The sequence below is a fragment of the Magnolia sinica genome, chromosome 4, assembly GCF_029962835.1.
Source record: "Magnolia sinica isolate HGM2019 chromosome 4, MsV1, whole genome shotgun sequence".
Classification (NCBI taxonomy): domain Eukaryota; kingdom Viridiplantae; phylum Streptophyta; class Magnoliopsida; order Magnoliales; family Magnoliaceae; genus Magnolia; species Magnolia sinica.
The window spans coordinates 99,990,813-100,015,611 of record NC_080576.1 but is presented as its reverse complement, the minus strand read 5'-3'; the positions used below and the strand labels follow the sequence as shown (position 1 = coordinate 100,015,611).

General features: G+C 41.1%; 1 protein-coding gene across 2 annotated transcripts in view; it reads right to left on the bottom strand.

Moving 5' to 3' along the window:
• Positions 1-8,240: 8,240 nt before the first annotated feature.
• LOC131243501 (ubiquitin-conjugating enzyme E2 2-like) overlaps positions 8,241-24,799 on the bottom strand; it is a 32,653-nt gene continuing 16,094 nt past the window's right edge. The window contains exon 5 of one of the 2 annotated variants that reach the window (XM_058242891.1): positions 8,241-8,643. In XM_058242891.1, the coding sequence (XP_058098874.1) occupies positions 8,515-8,643 (129 nt within the window). In that variant the 3' untranslated portion in view covers positions 8,241-8,514. The remainder of the gene's footprint in view (positions 8,644-24,799) is intronic. The other variant, XM_058242892.1, reaches the window with a different exon arrangement.

Here is a 24,799-nt window from a genome sequence, read left to right as displayed (position 1 = left end):
ACTCCGTCCATCAGTTTTGCAAGAGCACAGTATGAATGGATTCTGAAATTAAGTAAGATCCAAAACCCAAGTAGGCCACACCACATGAAAGAGTGGGAACGAAAACGTCCGCCCTTGAAAATTTTATGAAGCTGACCATGATGTTTATATGATATCCAAACCGTTCATAGTATTAATACCACCAAGGTAAGCTGTTGCACAAATATCATTTTAAGACATGAACATAAAAATGAGGCAGATCCGGTGCTCAAATGGACCATACCCTGTTGCATTTAATGTAACTAAATTTTAATGCCTGCTGCGTTTAATGCAACCAAGCTTATTATTTGGCGTGGTCCATTTGAACGTTGGATTTGCCTCAAATTTTTTTTCCAAGTATTAAAATGATATGAGAAAATGGATGGACGGCTTGGATATACGGATACATTACGTGGGGCTGCCCATAGAACCGACTGTTCGGGGCTAGAGACGGGCGGGGGTAGACGCAATCCGCGTCAAAAGATTCGGCTGATTGAAACTGAGTAAACTGAGTTGGGCCCAACATGAGTGTATATAGTTTATCCACGCCGTCCATTCGTTTTTTAAGATCATTTAAGGGGTTCAACCCAAAATTTAATCATATCCATAGCTAAAGTGGAGCATACAACATGAAACAGTGGCAATAATGATTTCCACTGTTGAAACCTTTCTGCACCGTAAAGTGATGTTTAATTGTCATCCAACCTGTTCATAAGATCATACAGATGTGGATGAATGGAAAACACAAATATAAGCTTGATCCAAAACTTCTGTGGGCCCCAAAATTTTTTCAACGGCAGACATTCAATTCACACTGTTTCCTGTGGTGTGGTCCATTTAAGCTTTGGACATGCTTCATTTTTGGGATCAGACACTAAAATTATCTGGTAAAATGAATGGATGGAGGGGATAAATTGCATAAATCATGGTGAACCTCACGGAGTTTACTCAGGACGCTAATGGAACTGAGTTACAAAGTACGCTAGCTGTCCGCTTCCCAGGTGGTCCACTTAAGTTTGGTAGGAGTTAAATCCTCACTCTTTTCTGCCCTGTGTTCCACTCCAGTTTTGGAAATGACTTATTTTTGGCCACAGGTGAACAGAGTGGATTTCTGAAACACCACAGTGGACCCCACCCGGCTTGTGTTCCTTTAGTCAGTGGACCTCATTTGGGCACGAGAATTTTGGAGAAAGACTCTCTATTGAATTTTCTAAAAGGTTTGTTACATTGTCCATGTTATTTAGAGAGAGAGAGAATTAAATGATCAAAGAATTTAGTTTTTATGCCATCTCCCATCCAAAGTAAGGCCCATGTAAATGGTTTATATCATTGAAATTTGAATGCATGTTCAAAAGCAAAAGTCACCACAAATTAAACATATATTAGGTTGTTAGGATTTATCGTAGCAAATCTTTATATTTTATTCTTAAACATGGGTCCACCTGGTAGGGTACCTGGAGTCGAATCTGACCCTAGATCTGGTTAGAATCAAGCTTAGTGAACTCTAAATGGGTCTAGTGGACCTATAGCAGATTCACGAGTCACTTATCAAGATTTTAGCCGATTTAGTAAATGGGTTGAGCTTGGTTTTACTCCTAGAACCCATATCTAGCCGAGTAGTAGGACTTTATTATATGTACTAGTCGCGTCAATACCGAGTTGGATTTTGGGTCAATTTGAATTAAGTTATTAAGTGGTATGAACTCGACTCGATTTGAGTTCAGATTGGATGACGTCTACTCGGTTTCAAATGAATTCGCCTCCTCTGTTCAATTCAAGACCTGAATTTGAACAAGTTAGACGAGTCGGGTTTGCCAAGTAAAGCCGTTCTGTGCCAAGCTAGGCCATACTTCCAATGTACTACAGTGGGACTTATAAGCCTAAAAATAAGTTAGATTGAATATTTCTACTATTTTAGAAGTAAAAGATCCAAATTTCAAACATTTGAGGTAATTGAATTTGATAGAATTTATTTGATGTTTGTCCACTTTATAAGGTGACGACGTGATAAATGTTTTGGATGATTAGAAGAAATTCCGGATTCAAAGCGAAAATATCCTGCCTATTCCATTGCAACACGTCACAGAAGTACTCGAGCAAACCTCTACAGATATCAAGGCACATACCTCATTTACATCGAAGGTACCGATTGGGTCGTTGAAATGGACCACAATCACCGTTAATGTTCTTGCCATCCGTTGGGATGTATTTTAGAAAATCTATGATTGAACAATGGTCCACCAATGACAGAGACACGTGGTCAACTGGTTGATCATACTTGCTTCTTTTTCATAACATGGAACGTTCGAAGCAGACAAGATGACATGAACGGATCAGATCTGAGACAGACTTCTCACATTATCAACGGAGAGAGTTATGTTGGGATAGCTACTCGCGTGAGTAGCCATAGCACGTACATTAAAAGAAAGAAAAAAACTTTGTACGGTGGTGTCTCAACCGTCAACTGCCATCGTTTATTAAGGTGTGAAAAAACACGCGGATTGCGTCCTACCCCCGCCCGTCTCTAGCCCCCAACGGGCAATTCAGTGAGCGAGCCCACCGTGATTTATCCGTTTATCCAATCCGTTCATCACTTTTCTCAGATCATTCTAAAGCATAAACATAAACATGAGACAGATCCAACAATCAAATTAACCACACCGAAGATAACCATTTAATGCAACCAAGCTTATTATTTGGTGTGGCCCACTTGAGTGTTGGATCTGCTTAATTTTTTTTAGGTGCCTTAAAATGATCTGATAAATGGAATGGACGGCTTGGATAAACAGATACATCACGGTGGGCCCACCCACAGAACTGCCCGTTCGGGGGAAGAGACGGGCGCGGGTAGGACGCAATCCGCGTTCGCAAAAAAGCTTTGGAAGTTCGAACAAAGAAGCCAAGGTTCAGACGCATACGGAAAGCCATTGATTGGAGTTATTTGATACTCTGGCTGCGTACGAAGCTTGATACCCGGACACTTATAAACGGTACACGTGGCGTATATTAACACCAATTAAACAGATTTAAGTGGAATTCACTTTCGTTAAGTCAAAGTAACAATCGGATTTTTATAATATATTTTTACTTCAGGCAAGCAATTCCGTAGTAATTTCTAACTGCCTGCGTATCATCTATCACAGTCTGCCAAAGCATCAAAGTATTTCATCCTGAATGGACGATGGGCAAAGAAAATCACACGTTCCACTTGGGAAATAGAAAATGACGAGAATGCCCATGGTGTCACTGATGGTGCGGCAAAGATACGATGGATTTCTGTAACTGTGGGGCCACCATGATGTATGTATTTTATATCCATGCCGTCCATCCGTTTTTCCTGATCATTTTAGGGCATAATACCGTAAGAGAAACGGATCCAAATCTCCACGGGAAATAGTGTTGATTAAATGCCCACAATTAAAATTTTCCGAGGGCCCACCGTAATATTTATCTTCCATCCAACCTTGTGATAAGGTCACACAAACACAAATATCAGCTTGATCCTAGACTTTTATATCCCCAAGAAGTTTTTAATGGTGTCCGTTCATTCACCATCATTTCCTGTGGTGTGGTCTACCTGAGACTTGGATCTTCTTTATTTTTAGGTTCATGCCTTAAAATGAGCTTGCAATACAGATGGACAGCGTGGATATAAAAAATATACAACACAGTAGGTCCCACAATGACGGATACACCGACCTCGGTGGTATCCAATGCACCGAATCCGCGTCTTAATATTGTCGGATGGTGCAGGCTTTTTATGATTTTTGGAGGAAGGGTTGATATAGTAATTTTATTCCTTGAAGGGAAGTTTTATAGCCGTTTGTTTACGGATGGGCATCTGTCGGTGGGCATTGATTAGCATTGATGGGTATGGGGAAAGGATTCTCCCTAGAGAAAAAATCATACTGTGCTCTGTGCTCTGACAGACTATGGAATGTAGTATATATGAGTATTCCCTCTGTTCATGTGATATATACTTATATCAATCCGATCCGTCCAAATCATAGGCCTCTATATTGGTGGTCCTAAATTGAAATCAATTGAAAAAATGATCTTAACACTCCTCCCGTTTCCATCAATCGGATCGTTGAACAGAGAGATTGTTGTTTAAAATTAATCTAGATAATCTTCAAGAACCAGATGGTTTTGGATAACCCGATCAATATGGTTTTTGGGTTACTCCAGTGAGGAAAATGATTTGGATGGTTTGGATTAAAATACAAGTCAGGTGTACATTAAGTGTGCACATGCCTTTGCAAGAGTAGATAGAACAACAATTCCTTCTCACTAAATGTATGAGGCTACCTTTTCAAATTTCCACCTGACGTTCGCACAATACGGTCGAAGTGTAGCAGACACCATATTGCTGTGTGATTCGTTGCTTTCTCACCATCTTTTCCTTTCATTCCATGATTTTGACTCCAACGTTAGTTTAGCACTGTCTTGAGATGGTGACTCATCTTCCTCACATGTGGCACTGACATCTGGACCATTAAAACTGTAGGTCCCATTGCGGATGGAACATCTCTGAAATCAAACTGATCAAGCAATCTAACCAACCAATAATAACGGTTAAGGGGAAAATAGTGAATGGTCCAAATTTGAAGGGAGAATCAGATGATTATCTTCTCAGTGCAGTTTTTCTGATTATGCTCAGTCCACGGTTGGGTCTGAACTTTTGGACGGCCTAGATTGCCTTAACAAATATGCCATCGTTGTTTTGAGGAGTCGCAAGCATGTTTTAAATGGTGCATGACTAACAAATGAGTCAGGGCATATGATGGGCCCACGCATGATGTATGAAGGCCATCCAAGCGGTTCATCTCATGTGGCCAGCAGTGCCAAAAGTCAACCTGATACATCATTCAAGTGGGCCAAAGCAGGTGGAACAATGAACCCTTTGTGCAGAATGGCCTGAATTTCCTACGCGGATTGCCTTCTGACAGCGTAGCCAATGGATGATGCTCTGTGGGCCCCACTATGATGTATATGTTTTATCGACACTGTCCATTCATTTTTTCAGATTATTTTTAGTCATGAAACAAAAAATGAATGAAATACAAATCTCATGTGGACCACACCACAGAAAAAAGTGGTGATTGAATGCCTACCACTAAAAACTTCTTAGGGCCCAGAAATTTTTTGGATGAATCTGATATTTTTGTTTTCCCTTCATCCAGGTCTGTGTGACATAATCAACAGGTTGGATGGCATATAAGCATTACAGTGGGCCGTAGGAAGTTTTTAACTGTAGGCGTTCAATCACCACTGTTTTCTTGTGTTGCGGTCCACATGAAGCTTAGATCTGCCTCATTTTTTGATAAATTGCCCTGAAATCATCTGGAAAAATGAATGGACGGTGTCGATAAAACACATACATCATATTAGGACCCACAGAGAACCGTCCAGCAGCTACTGGCTACCAACACGTCAGTAGGGAATCCGCGTACCTGAATTTCATCCGTTAAACACGGTAGGGCCCTCCACGCAATTAAGGGTTAACGTTTCCTCCCAACTTAATCCGGTTGTGTGACCCCACATGATTTGCTAATAGACTTTATTTATGGCTCAAGGAGTTACATGTCCTAAATCATAAGATGGACAGGTTGGATTTTCTTTCAAGTCGAGCATTGGGTGTAATCCATGTGAAATGTGTCTGACATGCAACCTGATGCATACCACTTTGATGATGAAATGCACCAAAAATTTGAAGGCCGATCCAATCATCCAAAAACGTCAAAATTCAAGTGCGCCTGCTGAAGATTGGGTTGGCTTGATTTTTGGGTCAAAAAGATGATTTTGGGACTTCAATTTGATATCCACACTTCCCACCCACAACAAACAACATCTGAGCGGTCCATCACGTGGGCCAAACTCTAGATATCTTCTACCTAAAAGATCCAACTGGTTAATTCATCAAGTGGGCTTCTGTGCAAAATAAAGGGATGGACAAAACAACATTTTCTCAGCTGTCCATTTCTTCCATAGCAGCCCTCCTGATGACCAAATTAGCCTAATTTTTGGGCCCAAACATCTATCTAAACAATGGCCCACCTGATCGACTGCTCAGACATTGCACTACCTTATTGCAAATGTTCAGGCTTGTCCATGGCAGGGCTATCTAAACACTGTGACCCACCTACTGAATGGATTTATCTGGAGGTGATCCTCAAAGCATGACCATCTTTTGGACGACTGAGATGTCGCACAAGCACAAATGTTAGAGGGCAGATGGCATGTGTGAATGTTCATGTGTACTGTATGCAATCATTCTCTTAAAATGTTCAGGCTGAAAGGTTGTACAGCACTGTTAGGGTGCAGAGATTGTACAAGTTGGACCCATGGTTCAGTGATCCAAACCATTGATGTGAATGGCTAACAGCCTACATACACCAAGAATCTACAAGAGTGGAAGATCCTAGCAATCTAATGGTTGCCTCCTATTGAATGTGAACCATTGCAAATACTAGAGAACTTTCTTGTCAGGCGACCTAGCAAAGGATTAGGATTCTACCAATATGGGGAATTTTTGGTGCATGAAGCATCTACAGCACAGCCCACGATATCAACTGTTTTGATCGCTTAGCAATGGGCCCCACTTTTACAAACCAAAAACCCAAACTATAAAGTAGAACCTCAGCCCCATATAGCATTGTCTAATTCCTCTTTGAAAATCTTTAAAGAAGGTTGATCTATCCAAAGCTCGACACTTTTTCCATTGACTCATCATCATCTTCTCATCCTTGCACATCCGTCATTCCAGTAGAAGGGGGCCTCTTCATCACAGTTTCCTACTTAATTGCTTTGTATGGAGTACTTGTGCAGATTGCATTCAACCTGGACGCCTCCATCGCCATCAGAGCCAGTGACCACAACCATCGTAATACTACAACATTCCAAAATCTATATTATCTTCTACATTGAGATCAATTTCATCTGGTAAATCATAGTAAACTCAAAAACTTGACTCGATGTCTATCCAAGTTGGGTTAACTCGAATGAGTCTTTAAATGACTCAACTCAATATTTAACAATTAAATAAAATATTATTTATAAATATCTTAAATTTTTATATATTAATAAAATATAAAAATAATGGAAGGGCAAGCTAACAAAAGATGCGTGGTTTGTTGGTTAAGAGCATTGCTTTTCTGCTCAAGTCTTGGGTTTGAAACCTAGTTCTTCTTTGTTAAAAACCCTTCACAGGAGACTCGCTTCGAGTCAAGTCCTGCCAACCAAGTCAGCGAGTTGACTGGACAAGTCATGATGAGTCAATGCCGAGTCAGGCTCATCATCAGTCATCGCCATAGTCGATCTCGACCACTTCCCTTTTCGCCTTAGCTTTCAAGCTAACCCCTTTGCCAACATTCTCTTTCAACCTCGTCTCAGTGGCATCTCCAAGTCCCAACTCTCTTGCCAATTTTTATAGCTTCCCTCAATAGCTTCAAGCTTTTTACATCCAAAGCCATTGTCTTTCGATACACTCCATTGATGGGCGATTTCCAGAAGCACTTTAACCTGAACATTATCAGTATTTTTTCATGTAGCCTACATTTCAAGACTAACCCCTTCTTCAACATTCTCTTTCAACCTTATCTCAAGAGCATATCCATTCAAACTTTGTTGCCGCTTTCTGTTGCTTTCCTCTATAACTTCAAGCTTTTACATCCGGAGCCATCTCCATCAATAGGCGGCTTCGAGAAGCACTCCAACTTGAACATTGTTAGTCATTTTTTCTTGTCTAAGTCTACAATACAAGACTAACCCTTTTGCTAACATCCCTCCTTCAACCTCATCTCAAGAGCATCTCCAACTCTGGACTTTTGTTGCCAGTTTCTATAGTTTCCCTCAATAGCTTCAAGGTTTTACATCCAAATACCTCTTCCTTCGATAGGCCATCATCGTCCCCAACAGAATTCGTGTGGCATAGGAGCAGTTTACATGTGAATTCGTCTACAGGGAACTACCAATATTCCTTGGATTGGAAATGGATTTCTGCTCATAACCAGGCAGAGGTTCTTCCATCTCAACTGTCACCGTGCAAGAAACAGGACTAATCATATTCCTAGCATTACAGGATTCAGAAAGGATTTTCTTCAACTTCTGGGCATTCCACATCAAACTGGCCAACTCAAGACACTTTTCACAAGTACAACATCAACAACAACAATGACGACAATAATGACGAAACAAGACAAATATCTGCAAATTACACAGTATTCTTATACAGACAATCTGTGTTTGAAGTTCCTGCATGCTATCACTAGTCCCTTTTTATACACACCATGCAAAGTAAGAGATACATGGCAGATAATATTACATGAGCACCAACTTCGGGAGGAAACAAAGTACCAAATCCTCAAACAACAATTCATACATGTCATATCCATTAAAATCGGTAAACAGAATCCCCCCACTCCAAATCCCTCCATTGTCTTCTACCATTTGTTTGAGCAGAGAAAGTAAAAGATGGATGGATGGGGGTTGAACCTATTAGTCTGCTGTCCAGCTCTGCTCCACTATGTCACGCACTCTTCGATTGTACTCCCGCTTGTTCTCGCTGAACATGCGGGCAGCCTCAGAATTCGCAGGGGAGTTCGGATTGGGATCGCAGAGGAGGGACTGAAAAGAGCACATGATAGGACGGATTAAATGAGTATTTAAACAATAAAATAAAATGGCAAAACCAATTCCTTAAAGCCTAAACAGATTCATACATAATTTCACTAGCATTGTGCAGGGGATAGAGGTCTTATACACTTCAAGGCTCAAGTCAGCACCTTCTATGTTTGAGACCACTCCGTATGGTGGGAGCACCTTCAGTGATCCACATTGCTCATCTGGTGGGCCCAAAATTGATGGGTGGTAAAATTCTCTTCCAAACAATCCAAGCCATCATATCAGTGAGCTCTTCACTTAGCACACAGGCTATTGGCTATATTGTATTCTGAGGCATCCATCTACAGGCCAAAAACTGGCACAAATTGGCCAATGGGAGAGCTTAGAAAATGAACGGCCTGGATTGTCAAAGGCAGTTCCGTGCAGGTCTGGACTACCACTAGTTTGAGCTTAATATTTGCATATTTCCATGACAAAAATAAATAACCTAGTATCAAGAGAAAAGCCAGAAGGCATTTATCCAGGGTGTAGCAAATAGCAATAAACATTAAAGGGAATTAATTCAACATTTCTATGAAGGAGAAATGCTTTTATCGAGAATTCCTTCCCGCTTTCTTCATGCATTTTCACTTGGTTCTTTCATATAATAATAAATTTAGAGATAAGTGAAAATTTATTACAAGACCCACCAAAAGACGGAAAGAATACAACCCGAAACTAAGACAAAAACCAAGAAGAGAGATTAGCAAACTGGCTATCATACACCAAATAAGCTATAGGACAGCATGTGAGGCCACCTAGTTATGTAATGTGTTGTAGCCTTGTATCGTAGGAATTTTATCATATAACCATGACATGGATGCATTGAAATATGGCCACTAGACCTTGTCTTATGTGTGGAAATGTGGCCAACTAACTATAAGATAAATGTGTGGAATTATGGCTGCTTAAACTTGTACGAATGTGATGAAATATGGCCACTTATGTGGAAATGTGATAGATAGTGACCATTTAACTGTAAGCTAATGTGCTAAAATATGGCCACTTAAATATGTGACTTGATGCTATCTAATGACTTCTGATAATTAGATGATTCACCGTGGATAAGTATACTAGAATATGTAGCTTAGATATGATCACTTTTGAAGCATGTGATCTTGGGATGTAATTATATGCTAGGTAGTAAGAATGGACTTGTGTGACATGTGAACTAATAATATTTAAATAGCCACTAGATCATGTGAACTTATGATATTTGTGTGGTCACTATACCATGTGAACTTGTGATGTTATGAGACCACCAAACCATGTGAAATTGTGCCATTTAGTGTGGCCATGAAGCCAAGTGAACTTGTGATATGTAGGCGATCACTTGTCTAAGTCAGCCTATGATATGGGTGTGACCACTTGATCATTAGACTTGGGATATGTATGAGGTCATTTACTAATATGGACTCATGGTATCATGTGATCACTTGACCATGTGGAAGTATGATAAAGGGGTGGCCACCTAGCTATGTAAGTTATAGTGTAGCAAGACCATTTAATCGTGTAACCTTGGATCCTTAGCCATGGTGAGTAGAATGATATCACTCGACCACATGAACTTACGATAAGGGAGTGAACATGGGACCATGCGAACTTATAATGATTGTGTGACCACCCGAACTTGGGAACCATGCTAACTATGTAGCCTCTTGAGCATGTAAACTCGAGATAATGGCAAGAATGTTTTGCTATATGAACAAATGATAATTATGTGGCCACTAAATTGGGTGGACTTGTGATAATTGTAAGGCCACTTGAACAGGTAGACTTGTGATAATTGTGTGGCCACCAAACCTACCTAAGAGAACTTGAGACAGTTATGTGGGTACAGAACTGTGCGCTTGTGATACTATGTGACCACTTAACCATGTGTGCTAAGATAATTAAGTGGCCACGGGACCATGTGTGGGCACTCGAACATGTGAACCATGTTAATTTTGTAGCCTCTCGAACATGAAACTAGTGATACACGTATGTGGCCTTTGGTCATGTGAATTGATGCAAATTGTGTGGCCACTTAACCATGGAACCTTGTAATAAATGTGTGATCACCTAACTATGTGAATCTGTTGCCACTGGACCATATGAACTTGTGACATGTGCATGGCCATTACGCTAGGTGAACCTGTGACATATGTGTGACAATTTAACTATATGAAGTGAGATATGGTATGTTATATATGATGCTCCATTTTGAATAATATGCTAATTGCATGGTTTGCCTATGCATGCCATAGTATAATGATGATGCTTCACTATGAGTAGTACGCTAAGTGGATAGATTAACTACGCATGTCGTAGTATGATAGCCCTTTTTGAATCACATGATTCTTAGATGCTTGTTTTATATGCTAAGTAGTGGTGATGAATGCGATAGATTGTGGCCATTTAGCTATGTGGTGGATGAGATAAGTTATGGCCACCCAACCAGGTGATGATGTGTGGAATTATAGCCACTTAACTGTATGCTAATGTGCTAAGAACATTGCCTCTTAAATGTGTAACTTAATGTTATGTCATGACATGTGATATTTGATGTTTCACCATGAGTGTGTTAGAAAGTGCGGCCTAACTTGGGTGTGATGACCATTAAATCATGTGATCCTGCGATGTAATTATGTGCTAAGTAGTGAGCATGGACTTGTGTGGGTGTACGTACTTTGTATATTTGTAGTCGGGCTACCCGAGCGCACATAGGTTTCATCGTGGCATTTCGATACACTAGACATGTATACATAAGCATCATGGATGCTTTGGTTCATGGCATGTGTGTATGGAGTATATGGAATAGCATATGCATGGCTTCATGATTATGGATATCAAAATGGTCATTTGTATGAACTGAGGGGCCATGGTTATTGTGATGTGGATCAAACATGGACTTATGGGCCATGAATGTTGATATGGATTATATAAGGACTTGTGGAACATAATTATTATTGATTATACGTGGACTGAGGGGCCATGATTTTGTTGGATGATAACCCCGGTTGATTGGATATGTTGTATAGACATGGTTAGAACCCTGGTTGATTGCGTACATGCTTGATTGAAACCCTGGCGATTGGGCATATTGTATATGCATGGTTAGAACCCTGGCCGATTGGGTACATGCTTGGTTGGAACCCCAATTTATTGGGTATGTTGTATATGCATGTTTGGAACCCCGGTTGATTGGGTACATGCTTGGTTGGAACCCTAGTTGATTGGGTACATTGTTTTGTGTGGATGGAACATGATTACACTTGTGCATTGCATATGCATGATTAAAGCACTGAATGATTGGGTGTATTTCATGTGTTGGTATCATGGCATAATTGTGGACATGGCATAATCATGCACGATGGGTTGTTATGGCATATCATGATGGATTTGATACCACAGGCTCATTCATGGTGGGAATACCAGAAATCTATGCTTCTATACTAGAGACCTAGAATGTTGAGCCCCATGGGGGAAATTCCCTAAACCTCGCTGGTACCAATCGAGTGCCTCATCGTCAGGCTGAGTGGATGACATGGGTCATGGTTGATTTGACTCCCACTACCGAGGTTGGATGGGAAGAGGTTCGACCAACCTACCATGTCAGAATTGCGAAATTGATTCAGGTTTGACCAACCTAGCATGTTAAGATTACAAAAATGAGTTCGGGTCAAACCACCTAGCATGTCAAGATTGCAAATGGTCCGCTACCATCAGGACGGGTGGAGTTGACACAAGGGCAATGGTTTATTTAAGCCCGCACCATCGAGGTCAGGTATGTAAGGCCAAACACCATGGTGCATTTGGGTATTGGCTTCAGTGCTTCCAGAGGATAACAGTACTGAGATGTGTTGGATATTTAGCCTTGGAAGCATGGCATACATTATTTCGTTGTCATTCGTGGCATTATAATGCGGACACAGGTGCATTCAAGGTGTACCAATGAAGAAAGCGCCAACCACAAGTGTCATCCTTGTGGATAGGCGAATATTGAGCTGAAGACCTTTCACATGTGATTAGACATATAGAAGACCCCACTTAAGGAAGACACATGTGAAGGAAGATTGGATAAAGAAGACCGAGTGCCCAAACTTTCCCATACTTATGTTATTTGCGCGTTTTTTGACTTAGGGGTCTTTTAGTAATCTTATATCTTTATTTGCTTATCCTATGGGTATTTTAGTAATTTTATGTCTTTATTTGCTTATTTAAGTGGTGTAAAACCCTAAACTCGAATTTCAACTATTGATTAATGAAAAGCAAACCCTTTGGTTGCCTCCTTCCTCTCTTCTCTCTAATGGTGCTTCTTCTCTCCCCTTGATCTTCTTCTTCTAATTTCTTCTTGTGCCCCTCCAACTTCTTCAAGGTAATAAATTTTCTTCCTTCTATTTTCCAGTTTTGGCTAATCCTTCTTCGATCAAAATCTTGAGAACCGATCTAAACCCTAAATCCCCAAATTCTCAAATCCCTAATCCGAGAAACTTCTTGATTCTTCAGACTAGTGATCTTCATTGATCGATTGGGTGTGACCATGCAAGATCGGGAAGTCTCATCCCTCGCCGGATCCAACCCAAGTAGTAATTGAATTCCATAACCCATGATTGTAGTGATGGCCCGCTCCACTGCATGTTTCCTTTATGATTTTCTCAGTTATGATGATTACTGTTAGAATTTTAGATCATTTATTCCTTTTATTTCCGCTGTTTAATTGTGTCCATGAGCATGCATCATAATTAGGGCTGTCCTGCGTCAAATTTGGTATCAAAGCCTAGGCTTGCATGGTATTTGTCTAGATCGAGTTATCAAATTAGGGTTTTGATTTTTAGGTTTAACTTAGGAAAGTTCTAGGTTTAGAAAGTTTTCAATTTTAGAAACTTTCCAATTTTAGAAAGTTCCTAATCTGGAAAATTTTCAGATTTGAGTTGTTTCCTGTTTCAACTTAATTGTGTCAATTCATAGTAGTTTTGCATTCATCGCATCCATCTTGAAAGTCATAACACCTAGTAGTCTGGTTAGGTAGAGTTTGGTTCAAGTCTTCATTGTATGCCCACGAGAAGAGGTAGAGGTTTTGGACTTCAACCTACCATGAATAACGAGCAGTTATCTGAGCAACTTGCTCAATTGATACAAAAGATAACCGCCCTAGAAGCGGGTCAAAGGCGTGAGTTTGCCCGCCTTGAGAACCAAATTACCACTACCATGACTAAGGTGGAGCAACTAGAGGCGTCCCAAAAGGAAAATCCCGTTGTAGGGGAAGATACGCACTCCCAAGTGGAAGGAATCATTGAAGAACGCGCTGCCACACGTGGTGGTAGTGATGATAGAGATCGTGGTAACGGTCGTGGTGTGGTGCGAGAGGCACGAGCCACATGTGGTCATCAAGACCGCTATGATCCAGATGAGCGTGCGATGAAGAGTGTGAGAGTTGAGGCCCCGAGTTTTGATGGGCGCTTGGATCCCACGACGTTCCTTGACTGGGTTGCTGGCATGGACCACTACTTTGAGTGGTATAGCATGTCGGAAAACCATCAAATGCGGTTTGTTAAGATGAAGCTTGTGGGTCAAGCCAAGCTCTTCTAGACCAACACCGAGCGTAGGATAGAGAAAGTTGGTAGAGCCCCTATCACACATTGGTATGAGATGAAAGAGAAGTTGAAGGAGAAGTACCTTCCTCTCTCATACCGTCAAAAGCTCATTGACCAATGGCAATCCTTACGCCAAAATGCCTGCCGCTGACTACATCGCTAAATTTGAAGAGTATGTGATGCGATGTGATATCCGAGAAGACCCTCTAGTAACGCTCTCGCGTTTCAAGACGGGCCTTTGTGCGGATCTTCAGCGCGAGCTTATTACTCGGCCCTTAACGGACTTAGATGAAGCATATCAAGTCGTGCAGGAGTTAGAGCAATATCTGAAGGCTCCTGTCGTTCGTCGTTTTGAGTCCCGAGACTTCAGTGCTAGATCTAGTTTCCAAGGAACTAGACCTAATATTGGTAGTCAACCTAGGGCACAGGCGACCATTCTGCCTAGGCCTAGGGAGAACAAGGGCAAAGGGATTCTTGGTGCCGGTCCTAGTAACATGAGCCAAGTGAGGTGCTATGAGTGTGGCAACCTTGGCCACATGTCTAATCAGTGTCCTACGAAGAGCCGTGGGAGAGCCTTAATTATAGGCGAGCCCCACGAGGGTGGAGATGACCAGGGTGATTATGAAGTTGAAGAGTATCACCCTGAAGGAGGACTTACTGATGAAGAAGTGGATGGAGAAGCAACGCTTGCAGTAGTCAGACATGTGTTAGCTCTGTCTAGAAGTAGTGCTGACTGGCGTCGAAGCACTATCTTCTACACTATTGCCAAGTGTGGTGAAAAAAATTGTAAGGTGATAGTGGACAGTGGAAGTTGTCAAAATGTGATTTCCACTAGCACCTTAGATCACTTAAAACTGAAATCCACACCTCATCCAGACCCGTATAAAGTTTCTTGGGTTGACAAGACATCCCTACCTGTCACCCAGCAATGTCTAGTCCCCATCGAGTTTGGGTCATACAAAGAGTCCCTGTGGTGTGATGTTTTACCTATGGATGTGGGACATGTTATCTTAGGTAGATCGTGGCTATTCGATAATGATGTCACGATCTTTGGCCGTTCGAATGCGTGTACTTTTATGTATAATGGTAAAAAGATCAAACTTAATCCCATGCCACCTGAAAATACACTAGGGAAGAAGAAGGATGAGAAGGCAAGTGAGCCTAGAGAAATGGGGAAATCCAAACCTAAGTCTTTACATATAATCAGCGCAAGAGAGTTTGAAAAAGAGGATAAGGAGGATTCTATGGTGTATGCCCTTGTGGCTAGAGAAATTACACCTGAAGTTTCATCAGAGTTGCCTTGTGAGGTGACCTCGATCCTGAAGGAATACAGTGATGTATTTCCTAAAGACTTACCGAATGAGTTGCCACCTATGAGGGACATACAGCATGCCATTGATCTTGTCCCAGGGTCTACTCTATTGAACCTTCCTCACTACAGAATGAACCCTGCAGCTCATGCAGAGTTGAAGAAGCAAGTTAATGAGCTTCTGCAAAAGGGTTTCATCCAAGAGAGTATGAGCCCGTGTGCCGTGCCTGCATTGTTGACGCCAAAGAAAGACGGCATGTGGCGCATGTGTGTGGACAGCCGTGCCATAAACAAAATTACTGTCAAGTATAGGTTCCCTATACCTAGACTTGATGATATGCTTGACATGATGGCCAGGTCCACTATATTCTCTAAGATAGACCTCAAGAGTGGATATCACCAAATTCGTATACGCCCAGGAGATGAGTGGAAGACGGCGTTTAAGACGAAAGATGGGCTGTATGAGTGGTTGGTCATGCCCTTCGGCTTGACTAACGCACCCAGTACTTCCATGCGGGTGATGACACAAACTTTGAGGCCGTTCATGGAAAAATTCCTAGTGGTGTACTTTGACGATATTCTTATTTATAGTACCACTAAGGAATCACACCTTGAACATTTAAAGAAAGTCTGTAGTGTCCTTACGAAGGAAAAGTTATACGCTAATCTTAAGAAATGTGCATTCATGTCTAACCAAGTTGTGTTCTTAGGATTTACAGTGTCATCTGAAGGGATGCGCGCAGACCCTGAAAAAGTCAGGGCCATAGTTGAGTGGCCAGAACCAAGGAACATTCATGAGGTGCAAAGTTTTCACAGCCTAGCAACTTTTTATTGTCGGTTCATTAGGGGTTTTAGCACGATCATGGCTCCCATTACCGAGTGCATGAAAAAGGGAGAGTTCGTGTGGTCTAAAGCCGCCGTCAAGGCTTTTAAAGAAATTAAGGGCAAGATGGTGGAAGCTCCTGTCATGCGTCTACCTGACTTTTCTACAGTCTTTATAGTAGCGTGCGATGCGTCTGGTGTCAGTATAAGTGGAGTGTTGAGTCAAGAAAGACACCCAGTGGCCTATTTCAGTGAGAAACTGAATGAGGCAAAACAAAAATACTCCACTTACGACAAAGAATTTTATGCGGTAGTGCAATCCCTGAGACATTGGCGACACTACCTCCTACCGCAAGAATTCGTTTTATTTTCTGACCATGAGGCTTTGAGATATTTGCATTCTCAGAAGAAACTCAACCCAAGGCATGCCAAGTGGGTATCGTTTCTTCAGGAATATTCGTTTGTTTTGAAACACAAGGCCGGGGTTGAAAACAAACCAGCGGATGCCCTTAGTAGGAGAGTGGCGTTGCTCAACTCCTTGAGTGTAGAGGTAGTTGGATTTGAGCAACTGAAAGATGAATACCCCATATGTCCTGATTTTGGGGGTACTTACGCGTCGCTCTCTAGTGACCAGCATATTATGGGTGAATATGTTCTTAAAGATGGCTTTCTTTTCAAGGGAGACAGACTTTGTATTCCCTGTATGTCCCTTCGTGAATTCCTCATCTGAGAGCTTCATTCAGGAGGGATAGCTGGCCATTTTGGTCGTAATAAGACCATTGCCCTCACGGAAGATCGTTTCTATTGGCCAAGCCTCAAGCGAGACGTAGCCAAAGTTTTAAGGCAGTGTCGAACATGTCAGCTGGCAAAGCAAAGAAAGCAAAATACCGGGCTGTACACGCCATTGCCAGTGCCACATGCTTCGTGGCAGGACATTAGTATGGACTTCGTGCTCGGGCTTCCCAAGACTATAAAAAAGCACGATTTCGTTTTTGTCGTTGTGGACCGTTTTTCTAAAATGGCGCATTTCCTCCCATCTTCGAAGACGTCAGATGCGTCTCATGTTGCTCGTCTTTTTTTTTTTATGGTGTGGTGCGTCTCCATGGGTTACCTAAAACCATAGTGTCTGATCGTGATGTTCGATTTACTAGCTATTTTTAGAAGACACTGTGGCACATTATGGGAACTCGTTTGCAATTTTCTACTGCTTACCACCCACAAACAGATGGTCAAACTGAAGTGGTAAACCGTAGCCTTGGAAATCTTCTACGTTGTCTAGTGGGTGAACATGTTAAGACTTGGGACCTAATTTTACCAACTGTTGAACTTGCTTATAATGGGTCAGTTAATAGATCTACAGGGTTAAGTCCTTTTGAAATTGTAAGTGGTTATAAACCTAGAATGCCCATAGATCTCTTACCTATGTCTGTTACCCAAAGGTCTTCTGAGTCAGCCGATGCATTCGCACGCCATATTCATAATTTACATACACATATTAGACAGCGATTAAATAAGAGCAATGATGATTATAAAGTTTCAGCTGATTCTCATCGTAGAGTGCAAGAATTTCAAGAAGGAGACTGTAATGGTGCGCATAAGGCCAGAGCGATTCTCTCAAGGATCTGCAAAGAAATTACAAGCACGTAGTGCTGGACCATTCAAGATATTACAAAAGGTCGGGTCCAACGCGTATCGGGTTGACCTTCCACCTGAAATGAGCATTAATCCAACTTTCAATGTGGAAGATCTAGTCCGTGCCCATACTCTCATTGTTGATACATCGTCCCTTTCATGGCCTTTTTCTGAGTTTGTTACCCAACCCCTTCCACCCCCTCCTCCACCCATTACCCATAAAGAAGCAATTGAGAAAATCTTGGATGACGAGATAGTATCCACGAGAGATGGGGGTTTCCAAAGGTATCTTGTCAGGTGGAAAAACAAACTATCGTCTGAATCTACGTGGCTGTCGGGCGACGCATTGCAGGGTATTGATCCAGATCTACTCGAGCACTACAAAAGTTTCAACTCGTCGGAGTCGAGTTTTTCTCACCCAAAGGGAATTGATGGGACACAGGTGCATTCAAGGTGTACCAACGAAGAAAGCACCAACCACAAGTGCCATCCTTGTGGATAGGCGAATATTGAGGAGCTGAAAACCTTTCACATGTGATTGGACATATAAAAGACCCCACTTAGGGAAGACACATGTGAAGGAAGATTAGAGAAAGAAGACCGAGCGCCCAAACTTTCCCATACTTATGTTATTTGTGCGTTTTTGACTTAGTTAGGGGTCTTTTAGTAATCTTATATCTTTATTTGCTTATCCTAGGGGTATTTTAGTAATTTTATGTCTTTATTTGCTTATTTAAGTGGGGTAAAGCCCTAAACTCGAATTTCAACTATTGATTAATGAAAAGCAAACCCTTTGGTTGCCTCCTTCCTCTCTTCTCTCTAATGGTGCTTCTTCTCTCCCCTTAATCTTCTTCTTCTAATTTCTTCTTGTGCCCCTCCAACTTCTTCAAGGTAATAATTTTCTTCCTTCTATTTTCCAGTTTTGGCTAATCCTTCTTCGATCAAAATCTTGAGAACCGATCTAAACCCTAAATCCCCAAATTCTCAAATCCCTAATCCGAGAAACTTCTTGGTTCTTCAGACTAGTGATCTTCATTGATCGATTGGGTGTGACCATGCAAGATCGGGAGGTCTCATCCCTCACCGGATCCAACCCAAGTAGTAATTGAATTCCATAACCCATGGTTGTAGTGATGGCCCGCTCCATTGCATGTTTCCTTTATGATTTTCTCAGTTATGATAATTACTGTTAGAATTTTAGATCATTTATTCCTTTTATTTCCGCTGTTTAATTGTGTCCATGAGCATGCATCATAATTAGGGCTGTCCTGCGTCACATTACATCATGTCGCATTGCATATGGGTACCATTGCGCACTCTGATACATCATGGCATGACTAGGATTCACTACACACACAAGAGATGTACTCACTGGGCTTTCATAAGCTCATACAGATAATTATTGCATTTTTCTAGCCAGAGTAGGCAGCGGAAGTAGCATAGCTTGGATTATAGTAGCTGCTCTCTGATGTTTTATTCTTTCGCACTGCAAGTTCTCAGGCAATATTTGGTAGAGATTCATTAGTCTCTTTTAGACCATTTGGGTGACAGTTGTGCAGATTCAGAACTTCTTTTAGGCATGACATAAATCTAGAATGGAAAAGGGGAGAATAGTGCTATGAAGCCTTGCATTTGCTGGGTGTCTCCATGGCAATTTTGAAGGAGGGCACCTAAAGAACCTTCAATAATAAATAGGGGTGACAATGGGCCAGGTTTAGGCCAGGCCTAACCCTGCCAGACACTTAAGAGCATAGGCTCGAGCCTAGCCCAACAGACCATATCCTGAGCTTGAAATAATTGGTCGTGCCCAGGCCCAACCCACCCTAAATTTTGATAAATTCCCTATTTCCCACTTGAATGATCCAATCTATCCATCAAGCAAGTGCGCCACACATGCACAAAGAAACAAACATTTTAGAGGAATGAAACCAACAATCTACATGCAAGACGCATGAATTGCCTAATCAAGGATTTGAACGGCATAGTTTTAGGATATAACACAAACATATCAAGTCAGGTTGGGCCACGCTGGATTAGGCCTGGTTGGGCTAAAATGACTTGAGCCCGAGCCCGAGCCCAATGCAAAGCTGGGTAGGAATTGACAGGCCAGGTGGCCCCTTGGTGATACAGCATTATAGGAGGTAAATCCAAGGGGCTAGAGGCAAGGTTGTCAACTCGGTAATGCAACTAGTGGAGAGAATACTATTGTTAATTGGAAGGCTTAAACCTTACATTTCTATAAAAACCTCGTCATCTATCAGTTGAGTTGGTTTTCTGAGCAACTCTTTGTTTCCTACCGTCTTGAATAAAATTTTCAATGTCTTTCCCAAAAAGAAAAAAAAAAGTGTTGGGTAAATCTGCCTCTGAAGACAACCATTTCGTGAAGGGTAGGAAGATATGGTCGTTGTTATACATCAAAGATTGTAGATATGGTCGTTGTTATTCATCAAAAGAAGGGAGATATGATCATTGTTATTGTTGAGACAGTCAAGGACGATTAGTAGGTTTTATGAAGTACAGGGACCGGAGGTGTGACTAATTGAGGTTCATGGGGCATGCCATGGTGATGTAGAGCGGGTCGCGAACAGTTACATGGCCAAGATGGATCAGAAAAGGCCCGATCGACGACATAAGTGATCCAGACCATTGAACCTTAAATCGGGCGTATCTTGCGATCCGGAATGAGTTATCTGACGTAAAATATATGATTTTGGGGTAGAACGAGCTACTGAAGCCAACCAACCCAGCTACGCCGAGTTGCGCAGCCCGGAATTGCGAAAAACCCCTGGATCGATGGTCGTTTCCCCGTTTTAATTTCGTTTTTACTATAAATAGTAAGTTTTAGTTTGCTTATAACTCTTCATCCGTCGGGCTTTAGGAGTTGCGCCCAACGTGAAAAGAGCTTAGAATAATTAGGAGAACGGTTTGGTGAAGCCAAATAGGACACTTACTATTTTTGGCCGAAAACCTTGCGCACTAGTAGACATCAAGACCGTCTATAAATAGTAAGTTTACTATTTATAGTAAGTTGCGGATTCTAGGAGTTTGAGTTGTAGTTTGATTCTAATTTCTTTCCCATTGCTTGGTATCCTTATTTAAAGGGTTGTGAACTCGTTTTTAATTATTCATCAATCAATTTCGAATTTATTAGAATTTATTTCTATTTTCTGCTTTCTTTCCTCGTGGATTCGAGAAGTCTCTATGAGGAGTCCAGAGAAGCTCCGTGGATTCGGAGTATTTATCCTCATCACGTTCATCCCTGCGTCACATGGCGAGGATTCTTAAGGCTGGAAGAGATTGCTAACGTTCAACCAGCTTGTTATCTGGACCCCACACCACTCATGTAAAAGACGGTTCTCCTCAAAGGTCGGAAGAACTCCTGTGAAACCGTGAAGCACTTTGATAAAGATCCCGATGTGCCTCACAGCACACTAAATCCCATGAATGATCAAAAGGAAATTTGAGAGGGCTAGAGGGAGAAGCAACAACATGGCATTCAAGGTTTGAGCCTCTTGTTAGGCTTCCTCCTGTTGGAAACTCATCAGTTGTCTTTATCTACAGATCTCTATCTACTCTTATGTTTATTGTTCTGTGTTTCAATTTCTTCTAGACATGCAGACATGGTAAGAGACGCAGAACTAACAGATGTGGCATACATTAACTCAAATTAAAGAGTCAATATAGTGGGATCCACTATAGAAACTCAACCTAACCCATTGACAGCCTGAGAAGTCTCAAACCTGACCCCCTTAGGTGGTCCCAGACAGTGTTTGAAATATCGGTATCGCGCAATGTATCGCACCCTTGGTATACAAATACATATCAGTTATCACCGAGATTATATCGTTTGTATCAGGTAATTTATCACACTTTTTGGGAAACACTCGGAAATTTGTTGAAGTTTTCAATGAAACTTCAGGGATTGTTAAAAAAGACATTAATACACACTTTTAAATCATAATATCTCCAAAAAAAAAAAGTGCGCATAATAGGTTTCCTTTGTATAGGGTCCTGGGCTATGCACTAACTGAACTAATGCAACTGTGTAAATTGAATGCATAACATTTATAAATGTATCAAGACATGTATGAAAACACAACCAATTCATTGAAAAGCAAGAGAAGAAGTAAAAATTGAGCAATATACATCATGGTGGGCCCATAGAGCACCGTCTAGTACGAAATAAGAAATTGAAGACAAAGACATGCAACATACAGTGAGACACCAAAAATGGACAATCTCATAATTGCACTGATTCCTACAATCAAAATGGAACATCAAAGGCACTTGGTTTTGCTTTGGATTATTTGATCGGTGCAATTTTGGCATGGTAGTCCATTAAATGTGAAACAATAGTGAATAGACAATTCAGATTGTTCATTGTATATGGACATCGTCCATTTGTTTTTCCAGATTATTTTAGGACATGGGCCCAAAAATGAAGCCAACAAATGTTTCAGGTGGACCACACCACAGGACACAATGGCCATTGAACTTCCACCATTAAAAGCTTCCTGGCATCCACCGTAATGTTTATTGACCATCCAACCTATTGATAAGGTCATACAGATCTGGATGAAAGACAAAAACAAATATCACCTTGATGTAAAACTTGTGGCCCACAAAAGGTTTTCAATGGTCATTAATCACTGTTTCCTGTACTGTGGTCCATCTAAAACTTTTATCTTATTCATTTCTGGGACCATGGCTTAAAATAAGCTGGAAAAACATATGAACGGCATGGATATACAATTCATACATCGAGGTGGGCCCTACTATCAGGGGTCCCACCCACATCGTTGATTCCGGGGACTCACCCAAGTTGCGCTCGTGCACGGATTAGGTGTTGCCAGGTAACAGCTTAGTGGGTGTTACCCTTACCGTAGGGCCCACCTTGATGACATTTTGTATATCCACTCCATCCATTCGTTTTTCCAGCACATTTTAGGACAAGTTGCTAAAAATTAAGTGTATCCAAATCTTAGGTGGACCACAACACAAGAAACAGTGATGATTGAACAGTCACCATTAAAAACTTCCCAAGGCCCACTTCAAGCAGATCCGTAATGTTTATTTTCCATCCAACCCATTGATAAGGTCAAACAACAATGAATGAAGGGAAAATACAAAGATTAGCTTCATCCAAAACTTTTGTGGCCTACGAAAAGCTTTTAATAGTTATTAACCACTTTTTCCAGTGGTGTGGTCCACTAGAGATTTGGATCTGCATAAATTTTAGGATATCATCCTTAAATGAGTTAAGAAAACGGATGGACAGCATGGATATGGATAAAAATCATAAAGGTTTGCCCCACATGGTAAGGGCAACACCCACTAAGTTCTTACCTAGGTAAGAACTAATCCACTCCCTCCGCTCCCTCCACCCGTACCTACTAAGAGACGAATGGACCTATCAGGGGTTGTATGGGGCCCACCATATCATATATGTTTTATCCATGTCGTCCATCCATTTTGACAAATCATTTTAGGGCATGATCTTAAAAAAGCAGCAAATTGAAGGCTCTAGTGGACCACACCACATTAAGCAGTGGTGATTGAGTTATTTGCCATCTAACCTGTTCAAAACTTTGTAGGGCCCATCATGATGGTTATTTGGCCATCCAACCTATTCATAAGGTCGCATGGACGTGAATGAAGGTAAAAAATGAATATTGGCTTCATCCAAAACTTTTGTCCTTACCGAAAAGTTATCAATGGTAAGTAGAGCTGGAAACTGAGTCGAACCGAGTCGAGCTGGGCTCAGCTCAGCTCGGATTGATTAGCTAGCACCCCCAGCTCAAGTTCGGCTCGGCTCGGTGACCAAGCTCGTTTGGCCAGCTCGACTCAGCTCGAGCCGAGTTCGAGTTCGAGTTGAGTTCAAGTTCGAGGTCGAGCTTTCGAGTTCAGGTTGTACTTGTACATAACATTTAATCAATAACACAATAAAACCGAAAATTAAAAACAACTTATAAACTGAAAAGTAAAAATATTCTAATTACAAACTTGCAAATTTACAACAATATTATATGCATTTTTTTATTGTCATTATTTATTACTAGAGAGGAGATTCGTTTGTTGAGCTTGAGCTGCTATCCAATTATTCATATATGTACTTGTTCACCTCTCATGAATCAAAAGGTAGAGCACGTTTTTCATCGTGCTCTTGTATAGTTTGAATTAGATTGTTCAAACTTTCTTTGTGAGCAGATTTATATGTAGTTCCCAACACCCTGTAAAATGCACCAAAACTGGAGAGAAACTTGGATGGTTTGTTTACTCTTCTTCTTTTTATTCGTACAGCTTGATCCTGCTTCGACATCATATTATCTTGGAGGACATCGTTGATGTCTATAAGCCTCTTTCATACTAAGTTTCAAGGCGAGTTGGAATTGTTCTTCTTACAATGCTAATAATCTATATTCATCCTCTGCCTTGAAAAGTTTGGATGGGGGTGGAAGGTTTTTTATTTGAATCAATAAGGGCATGAAAAAGTTGGACTTCCTTTGGGGCTCTAAGACACGATTTCGCATCTCTACCCCGACATGATAAGTATAACCTGAGCCAATTAGTTTTGTTAACAAACTTGGCCCCACACAAATGACACACAATCTTCAATTTTCCAGACTTTGGATAGTGGACTAAGGAACCATAGTCCCAAACATCGGTTGATGGTTCGGTTGAAGACATACATACACTTTATGTGTTGAAGAAATTAGTATTTTGACAATAATGAAATATGAAAAATAGAAAAAAAAAAATGAAATATGATAAATAAAAGTAA